Below are 10151 nucleotides of genomic sequence, written 5' to 3'. Positions count from 1 at the left end.
TTTTTTTTTTTTTATCAATTTGGCTCAGATCCCTGTGTACTAGAGAAGAGACCTTTATCAGAGAAATATGGTAAAACGTTTTCCCAGTTTTCTGAACTCCTCATTTTGGCTGAATTGGTTGTTTGTGTACCCATGTTTTTAAAAAACATTTTAATAACTACGCTTAAATATAATTGGTTTCCTTTGTAGTCCTATGCATCTTTTCTTATACATTTAAAAGAGTATTCTGACTGCCAAAAAGAGCTAGGACACACACAAAAAAGGTTAACAATCCCTGACCTAGTCCATCCTCCTCCTTTCACAAAGTTATTCACATAAGATGAAAGAGTAGCTGTGGGTCCTAGTGGAACTTACAGTAGAGATGGCCCAAGTCAGAATCCTGTTTCAGACATTTACTCACTGAAGTGACCTGGACTAAGTCTGGAACCTTTCCTCAGTTGTAAAATGGGGAAAGTCACACCATCTATCTTACAGGGTTATTGTGAAGATCAAATGATATTTCAAATGATATATGTAAAGCACTTTGCAAACCTTTAAGCACTATACTGAGGTCAGCTATTAGTAGTAAGAGCAGCAAAGGTATATCGAGTAAGTCAGTCATCATGGCTAAAATATTTTTTATTTATTATATATCTTTATATGCCACCCAATCTATTTTCAAACCCAAAGAGTTACTCCACAACTCCCTTTCTGTATATGTGTATTCCTATGTCACCTCCTCAGGGACAGTCTCAGAAAAAAGGCCACAGGCCTGCTAGAGGTAAATTCAATCACAAGAAGTCAATGTGGTCAGGCCACAGCACCGTTAACAAACATTCTTCCTCCAAAATCCCTGCATATAATATAGGCCCACCCAGATTCTGGGTAAAAGGGTTCAAGTTGTAGGACAGGGTCAGACAGAGCTTGGAGATGGTACTGGGTCTTGCAGATGTATATCCAGTCAAGAAATTATCGACTCCAGGAGGCACAGGTCCCAAACTCTGCAGATGTTTAAGGAGGAGGCACTAGCTACCCTCGCACTAGGTCCCAGTCGAAGGAGGGTCAGATGGCAAAGGGTCCCCCAGGGCACTTTCCTCTTCTGTATTCTCTAGGGAAGTTTCAGGAGCAGATGCCAGACTAGGTTCCTGTTCTATAAGTTCTGGAGCTGGAGCTATGATCTCTTGTTCCAGTCCTTTCTCATCCAATAGAAAAACTGTCTCTCTCTTTGGCAAGATAAAAGCCAAGGGCTCCTGGATGACTTGGATATTGACATGTCCAAGGCTTCTGAACTTGGAGAGCTGAGTGGGTGGAACACCTGGGTTCAAAAGGTTAGGGAAGTGGGGAAAGCAGGGGAAAAAAAGAGAAAAGAGGCAAATTAGTCAATGTCTGCCCACAGAGAAGCAGTAAGATACATGATTTAACATCTTTAGAGACACATCAGATCATGACTCCCCCACCAGCCTTCTGACACTGGCAATTCTCCATCCTCAGTCTCCTCTTCTTTCAAGTGGCAGGTTCCTTCCCAGAATCTCCATCTGAGTCAGTACCCAAGTCAGCCATGCTCTCATCAAACCTGGACCAGCCCATGAATCGACAGATGATTTCTCTACTTCTCCTGACCCCCACCCCACCACTGTGTTTCTCCATTAAAACGTAAGCTCCTTGAGAACAGGGACTGTCTTTCTTTTTGGTTGTATATGTAATCCTAGTACATGAGAAGAGTTTCACAAATGCTCGGTCACTCTGTCTGCCTACATGGTTACCACATAACAAAAAGCATGCTATGCAATGAGAATTCAAGAATGACCACAGGGCTACAAATAAGGAACAACTCCGGCAGAGCTGGATCAGCCATAAAGTCACCACAGCCAACGAGCATCCCCACGGAAAGACTGAAGTGATTACGAGGACAAAGTGAACAGTGAGACATGCCGGTCTTGAAATTGCTAGTGGATGCTCGCATTCCTGTCACTCTCAGCAGAGATGGATCCTGTTCTTCAGAGAAGAATACGAGCAATAAACAAAAACAAAAAGGTCAAGTACAGAAAAGCACTGTTCTCAATCTCCTACCCAAAATCTGTGCTATCTGGGTCGGCGGGAAGAGGACTTGGAGACAGCGATTTAGGTAAGGGACTAAGTCTTCCAGGAAAACAGTGCAGAACTGGATGAAGAGTTCTTGTTCCCGGCTACTGAAGGCTGCCTCCTCTGCCCGGTGAAAGGCCAATATTATTTTTGTTACCTAAAAAAACAAAAACAAAAACAAAACAAAGCCCCCAAAGCTGTCTTTAGTCACATGAGGTACATTCTACAAGTACTATCAAGCCCCAAGTTGCTCTGCTATGTACAACACGACAAAATTTTAGACAGAAAAATACCTTAAAAACCTGATTCATTGCATTTAATATTCAAGCTCCAAATCAAGCTCCTGAAACCAGCCCACCTTCACAGCAGTCTCTGCCTGTTGATTGCTGGTGTAGTTCTTAGCACAGTATTAAATGCCAATGAAACCAATACCAATGCAACAAGTATGCAGACAATATAGAAAATGACTTATTTCCAACATAAGAATAAGCCCAAACTGTGATGGACTCAAAAAAGGAAGCAAGGAATAAAACATGTTTCCTACTGAGTTTTGCTCTTTGAGGCAACAGCAAGTCCAGGAAACCTCAGAGAAGAGAGACAGAGACATGGCAAAATATCCCATCTCCCTCCTCACCACAACTGGCTCCAGGGGCTGAAGCTAGTTTCCACCTAGCTAAGACAGACACCAGCCAAGCTCTAAGTCCTGTTCACTGTAGCCTAGAGAAAAGCTTATTTTTACCCATAATTCACTACCCTAGGTCTGGCTCTGGAATGCTTACTCACACTCTGAGACAAAAGGGAAAAACCAACACTGAAACAAGAGGGTAAGTAAAATGAAGACTAGTCCTAGGAAAGTACGTATAAAAAAGAGAAGAGTGCTAGGAAATAGTACCACCATAATAAGAAAATTAGTATTGAACCAGGAATCGGTACGACAGTTCAGAACCTCCTCCAGTCCGCAGGTCTGGCCAGTAGCCAGAGCTTCTCACCTAGGATCTTGCACATGACTGTTTTATAAAGCCATTATCTACAAATAAAATAGGATTGGAAGAATGGGAATGTCAAAAGGAGAGAGAGAGGGAGAGGCTTTCTAGACCTTCCAACTGATCCCTAAAAAGAAGGACTGCACCATGATTCTCGGCATTTCCCCACCTTGCCAAGGGCATCCTGTAAAGAGGCAGTCACTTCCTGAGCCAGTGCCACAGGACAACAGAGACGCAAATCATTGAATGCAACCAGAATGTTGTTGAGGAAACAAGCCAGTGGTGGGAAGTCCAGCAGTCCCATGGGGGGCTGCAAGGTTCCAGGCTGAGTCACAGGGACGGCAGCAGGAATCGCACTCCGCAGTGCAGCAGGAGCAGAAATAAGAGTATAGGAATTCATTTCATCCTGAAACTTCTCCACACCTTCTTGAACTGCTTTCTTGAAAGTATTCAAAGCAACCTGCTGGAACACAGGTGCAAGTTGGCCCCGAAAATCAGCCCCTACTCGGCTGAAGGAGAGCCCAAAGTACATACACTGGCCGAGCAGCGAGTCCAGGCGGCCGCTGCCTCCACGCTGAAGGTCACTCTCCAACACCTGCAGGAACTGTGAGACCTTCTGCAAGACCCAGCCGTGGAAGATGGCGCTCTCGTTCACCGAGGGCTCACCGGCAGCCAGTGGCAGCAATGGGTCCTCATCAGAGAATATGGCACGGTACTGTGTGATGATGTCGAAAAGGTGGACACGACATGCCTCGATGGTCTTGGTGGTGTGAAAATAAGGATCCTCATTGGGAATGGAGGTCAGGATGGAACGCAGCCATGCATCTCGGGCCTGTAAGAACTTGATTCGCAACTCAGCCTCTGTGAAAATGTCCATTCGACGAAGATAGCCAATAACTCGGAGACAGGCAGGGAGTTGGATGTTGGTTCGAAGTTGTTGGATCAACTGGCTGAGCATCAATTGCATAGACTGACGGACTTCATTAACAATGCCCTGCAAATTGTAGCAGAAGTGGTTAGCGGGAAAATGGTAAGAGTTTGTTTTTTAAAAGACTGAACATGTGTGATTTCATTAGTATGGGGAATTCCCATTAAAAATCTTTTTCTGGCAAGGAAGATTGGACCTCCTCTGCAAATGATAATGTTAGTGGGTGGCCTGGGGTACTGAGATGCTAAATAAGTTGTATAGAGGTCACACAGCCAGGCTGTGTCAGAGAGAAGGCTTTCTGACTCCAAGGCTGGATCTCGATCTGCTACACCACACTACCTCCAACATAAAAAGCATGGCTGCACCAAAGTCAGGAAGATGTTTTCTAACCCATTTTATCAAACGTCTTCACCTGGCATTCAAAGGTCTCCACAACCTGGCACACCCCATCTTCTGAGCATCCTCAAGCTCTCTGTTCCAGCCAAATCAGAAAATGCTTTGCTGCCCGAACAAACATGGTGTACCCATGTCCGAGCCCTCATTCAGGTGGCTTTCCATCTGTATTACTCTTTATGGTTTAAAACTCAAGTCCAATGCCACCTCCTTCAAGAAGCCTTCTGATGTCCCTGGTGAATTACAATCTTCTTCCTCAGACCTGACAAGGCCTCTTGCTTCCTAATTTCCTAATGTGTTTTGTAATATTGTCTACAAGAGCTTCCTTATTGGTATCTTATGTGAGCACCTTGAGAGTAGGGCTGGTGTCTTAACTAACCTTTACATCTGCCCGAGGGCCTAACAGCATGGGTTTGTTGACTGATTCCTATGCTTTACGGAATTATGAAGCTAAATTTTCTTAAGAACTATTTTGTAGATTGCTAGCAAAGCCAAGTTTCAATTTATGCTCCAGATTATTTCTCAAAATAATATATAATTACAATAACATATAATAAAGTAAATACACTAAGGGGTTTCCAGCTAACATTTCTATGCATGGTTAGGTAGCAGGGAAAACACCAGAGACCTGAGACCCAACCTGGCAAGCTTAAAACAACAGTGGTGATACCTGGATTACAGGGATGGTAGAATATTTTCTTTCCAGTCTGCGCACATAGGCTGCAAGCTCAAGAGCCTCCTCATAGTAGCTATTTCGAACACAGGTGTCCATTAACTGAGGGATCTCCAAGATTTCCAAGATCTCTGTGTGCCGGTTCAGGGTCAGAGTATTCATATGGCGGTTAGAACCAATCTCTTCGGCATCCTTCACAAAGTTCCTATTGCAAATCAAGGGATAAATACATGAGTCCAAAGCTTGAGTCCAATTATCTCACATTCTCACCCAAGTTCAGGACAAAGAACCAGAGATTTTCTATTCACATCCAACAGAAGTGCCAGCACAGTGCAGCAGAAAAAGGCCTGCCTGTTGGAATCAGGTTGGGGTTGAAATGCCAACTAAAATATTTACTGGGTGACGCTGGACAAATCATCACCTTTCCTAGCCTACTTTTCCTCATCTGTAAAACAGAGCCAGTAATCCTTGCATTTCCTCCTTCACAAACTTGCTGCAGGGACAATGCTCATTCAGCCTTAAAGCAATAGAGAAACTGCAGCCATTATCATGATCTCCATCATAACTTTGGTTCAAGTCACTGCAATAAACAATGCATTTCACATCTCAAATCCTGCTGAAACAAAGCACAATGCTTTGCCCTTGATAAACGCTTCATTCACTCATTCAGTTTTTCCTATTTATCGCACTTAGAGCTGGAAGGCCGCTAAGGATCATCTAGTCCCGATCCCCGCATTTTACAGACGAGGACACAAGTGGCTCAGAACTGTTTAGGGACTTGTTCATGGAATCCCAAGGAGTGAGTGTCACCTCCGGGATCTGTTATTATTTAACGCTAAAAAAAAATAACGAACGCTAGCATTTGCATAGCGCTTTCGGGGTTGCAGGCGCTTCACAAACGTCATCTCATGAGATGCTCGCAACCACTCTGGGAGGGCGGGCTGTTACCACCCGATTTACAGGGAGGCACCGGGGCGGGCGCGGTCGGGGGCGGCCGAGGCTCCCCTCCCCCTCGCGGGGCCCGCACCGGCAGCTCTGCTGGAAGCTGGGCAGGCGGCCCAGCAGGCGGCCCAGGGCGGCCTCCACGTCCCCGAAGAGGCGGTGGATGCGCTCGGTGCACTCGGCGCCGCGGATGAACGTCTTGTAGTTGGCGAAGGCCAAGTCCCGCGTCTGCTGCAGCAGCTGCGCCCGCTCCTCCGCCAGCCGCTCGGGCTCCCGCCGCAGCCGCTCCAGCCCCGAGCCGCTCAACTCGCGTAGGTAGCGCCCCACGTCGGGCCGCTCTCGCCACTGGCCCTCCGGGAACCGGTCTCGGAACAGCGAGGCCAGGAGCCCCTCGTCCTCCACCTCGCCCAGCGCTGCCGCCGCCCCCGCGGCAGCCCCGCCGGCCGCCACCCCGGCCATGTTGGCGCTTCCGGGTTCTCCGCCCGCCCCGGCGGAAGCGCTGAGCCGCCTAGGAACGAACGTCTCTTCCGGGAGGTCCTTTGGTTCCTCCGTAGAGCTCGGTGCCCATCTAGGAAAGTCCTCCCAGCCTCTATGGTACACGGTGGAGGTCGGCCGGGAAATCTTGGCAAAGGAGGGAGGAGTTACGTGAGCGGCCAATGAAAATGTGGGCGGGGAAAAGAGGTTACTTCCGCTTCCGGCGGTCTGAAGCGTGCGGCTCTGCGTTTGCCTTGGTGCAAAATGCGACCCCTGACCGAAGAGGAGACCAGCACCTTGTTCCAGAAGCTCTCGAAATAGTGAGGACCGGGGCAACGAGGGGGAACGAGGGGGAACGAGGGGAAGCGGGGGCCACTGGGCACCTGGGAGGGCCGGGCCGAAGGTTGAGGGAGGGGACACGTGGGCTCGGGGGAAGCCCGGAGAGCCGGGCCTGCCTCGGCCCCCTGCCTCCCAGCCGGGTGACCCCCGGCAGGCCCTGGACCTCGTCCTCCCTATCTGTAAGCTAGATGGTAAGCCCTTTGAGGGCAGGCACTGTCTTGTCTTTCTTTTCTTTGTGGCCCCAGCGCTTAGCACAGTGCCTGGCACACAGTAAACACTTAATGAATGTTGATTAATTGATAGATTGACCGTAAAATGAAAGGGAATTCTGCTGTGAGAGACACAGGGTGCCTGGACTGTTGTGCCAGAAATCAGGAAGACCTAGTTTCGAACCCTGTCTCACACACTAGCCCCGGGCAAGTGTTTGTACGGGCAAGTCACTTAATCCTTATGGGCCTCAGTTTCCTCATCTGTAAAACAAGGAGTGTTTGACTCAATGGTCCTGGGATCCCCTCTGGTCCTAAATCTGTGGTCCTATGAATTGAGGTTCCCTTTGTGTTTGCAGCATTGGAGAAAATATTCAATTGCTTGTGGACCGACCTGATGGCACCTACTGTTTCCGGCTCCATAAAGACAGAGTCTACTATGTAAGGTGAGTGCTTCTGGCTTGGGCTGGATCTGGAGCTGGTGGGTGAGTGTTTGGGAGACTCAGAGAGCCTGAGAGCACTGCTTATGCCGCCTGTGTTTGTCTCCATTGCCCGGCAGTGAGAAGATTCTGAAGCTGGCAGTCAATATCTCCCGGGAGAAGCTTGTGTCTCTGGGGACCTGCTTTGGGAAGTTCACTAAGACCCAGAAGTTCAGATTGCACATCACTGCCCTGGATTACCTGGCACCCTATGCAAAGGTAGGCAGTTGTTTCAATGTTGAGGAAATTGTTTTCAGCAGTCTGCAGGAGGTCTTAAGTGTCCAGGATTGCACCACATTAGTGGCTCTGGTCATCCCAGTACACTGGGAAATGCTTTGGTTTTGGCTTTGGCAGAACTGGATGTGAATCTCAGCTTTCCTTGAGCTATAAAACGAGGGGGTTGGAGTAGATGATCTCTAATGTATTCGTAAAATTTAGATTCCATAGTGGGAGGAGGAAAGATAGTTTTTGGTATAAAATTGGTTATTGATTACTGCTTGATTGTTAAGAGTTTTTAGTTAATCAGTGAAACTAATATCTATGAATCCCATTTGAATTAAATACAGTAGGCCTTAAACAGCAGAGTTTATAAGAGCTTATTTACCCAAATCTATTTTTTTTTGTACCCAAATCTTAAGGCTGCAAGCTGGTCCAGTTTCCTGAGGGAGATAAGGAAGGTGGATGATTCAGATTCAGACCGGTTGGGAGATGTTTTTCTTAGTACTACGTCTCTCTGGTATGGGAGATGGTATCTATCTTGGGACTTTGCAGAGAACGTTGACTTATTCTGTATTTTCCCTTTTGCCCAAATCTGGAGATTCCTCTTGCCAGTTGTGTTTCCACCCTTTGCCTTTGTTGTAGACAAAGGAGCTTATGCAACCACCAAACTTTATAAAAAGCTGCTCTGGTTGTAAGGTGTGTCTTTTGTCATTGAGAGATCACTGACCCCTGTTGGCAGTTGCTATTATCTTTGTGCCTGCCTCAATTACCTTTGTACCTCAGAGTGTCTTCGTTGAAGATTTTAAGTACTTTTTGACCTTGTCTTACTGGGATCAGAAGAATTTGACTCCTTGGAGATTCAAATGGAGTGAGCAAAGGTTTTTAGAAGTTCTGTTACCATTCGGCCTCATGACCAAGGAAAGTATTTTCTCGTTACTAATCCCTGTGAAACAGGACGAAATTAACAATCTGAAGGGACTTTTGCTCCCTTCTTCATTGTACTCTGTACCTGTCTTTTTTTTTTAAATTCCATCAAGAGAAAAATAACCCAAGAGCTAGCAGTCGGTTCAACTATTGGGATGTAAACATAAATACTAATTTGATGTCTCATTTAGATGAATATTCTTTCTTGTAGCATAAAGTATGGGTGAAACCTGGAGCAGAGCAGTCATTCTTGTATGGGAACCATGTGTTAAAGTCTGGCCTGGGTCGAATCACAGAAAATACTAATCAGTATCAGGGACTGGTGGTGTACTCCATGGCAGATGTCCCTTTGGTGAGTAGAAGTGGTAGATGCATTAGTTCTTTTTAGAAAAAAGAAAATTTATACCCTTTATGCATTCAAAGAAAATTTAGGGGTTTTGTCTTATAGTACTGGCTAAGTTTCCATGTCAGGCAAAGGCAGTGCCAACATTTGGGAATCACCTTTCACTGAGGTACTGCAGTAACCCTTCCTTGGGACCTAGAGGTGACCCTGAGTTCTCAAAGACTGTGCCAGAGAAGCATACTCTCCGGCAGGTTGTGCCGCTCTTAGAAAGGCTTCCATTGCGGCCCCACATGCAGACCGTCTGAGGACTAGCTTGTTAAGTGCAGAGAGCTCATTAACAGCAGGGCTACCGGTGGGGGCGGGGATGAGGACTTTTTGGTCAGAGCGGTTCATAAAACCACCGACTGTAGAGGGCAGCATTTGGGAGCATACCTTTTCGAGGGCGTCCTCACATTAATAGAATCACCAGGCCGTGAAACGAGGGGGATGGATAGAGCACAGCGCCTCGGGAATCATCGTCCTTTCTGGTCAATCTCCAGGGTTTTGGTGTGGCAGCCAAGTCCACGCAGGACTGCAGGAAGGTGGACCCCATGGCAATCGTTGTGTTTCACCAGGCTGACATTGGGGAATACGTGCGTCATGAAGACACGCTGATTTAATGCATCTTACGGACTTGTGACCAAGATTTTTTTCTTGTGGGAGCCGCTGAACTACCAGTCCACCCTCTTACCGACCTACGCCAGGACTTGTGGATGCACTTGGTCTTCTGTTGGCCGTTCTTACCATTGCAGAGGCCCTGGGGCCTAGTGCGTCAAACCCTGGACTCGGAAGTTGGAAGACTGGGGTTTGAATCTGGTGCTTAGCACAGTGCCTGGCACATAGTAGGTGCTTAATAAGCCTTGAATGATTGTCCTCTCTGACACTTAGCCCCAGGTGATCCCGTGCAGCTTACTTCACTAGATCCACCTACCCCACGGGGTTGTTGTGAGGATCAAATTGGAGATAAAGTACTTGGGGCAAAAGTGGGGAAGAAATCTGAGCTTTCCTTGTAAGCAGGTGCAGGGTGAGTGCTTGTCTAACAAGAAAGTGAGACATTCTGAACCTCTTTTGTTTGATACTGATTAAATTGAATACCATGCTTTATATGGAATGAAGTCACTTCTTGCTCCTTGGCATAGGGCCTGATA

General features: G+C 47.0%; 2 protein-coding genes across 2 annotated transcripts; one reads left to right on the top strand and one right to left on the bottom strand.

The window, feature by feature from the left end:
• Nucleotides 1-597: 597 nt before the first annotated feature.
• COG8 (component of oligomeric golgi complex 8) lies at nt 598-6439 on the bottom strand. The gene is made up of 5 exons (XM_027847709.1): nt 6066-6439; nt 5036-5243; nt 3214-4038; nt 2050-2218; nt 598-1294 (listed from the first exon to the last, which is right to left on the bottom strand). The coding sequence occupies exons 1-5, from the start codon at nt 6437-6439 to the stop codon at nt 1020-1022; spliced, it is 1851 nt and encodes a 616-aa protein (XP_027703510.1). The 3' UTR covers nt 598-1019.
• Nucleotides 6440-6653: 214 nt separating this feature from the next.
• Nucleotides 6654-10107, top strand: NIP7 (nucleolar pre-rRNA processing protein NIP7). Its single transcript, XM_027847660.1, has 5 exons — nt 6654-6774; nt 7359-7445; nt 7559-7697; nt 8833-8973; nt 9504-10107. Exons 1-5 carry the CDS (start codon nt 6719-6721, stop codon nt 9621-9623), a joined length of 543 nt encoding a protein of 180 aa, XP_027703461.1. The 5' UTR covers nt 6654-6718; the 3' UTR covers nt 9624-10107.
• The last annotated feature ends 44 nt before the right edge of the window (nt 10108-10151 follow it).

The sequence above is a fragment of the Vombatus ursinus genome, unplaced genomic scaffold (genome assembly GCF_900497805.2).
Source record: "Vombatus ursinus unplaced genomic scaffold, bare-nosed wombat genome assembly UNPS02005286.1, whole genome shotgun sequence".
NCBI classification, from domain to species: Eukaryota; Metazoa; Chordata; class Mammalia; order Diprotodontia; family Vombatidae; genus Vombatus; species Vombatus ursinus.
Note: the sequence above shows the minus strand (reverse complement) of the source record. Positions and strands in the feature narration are given on the sequence as shown.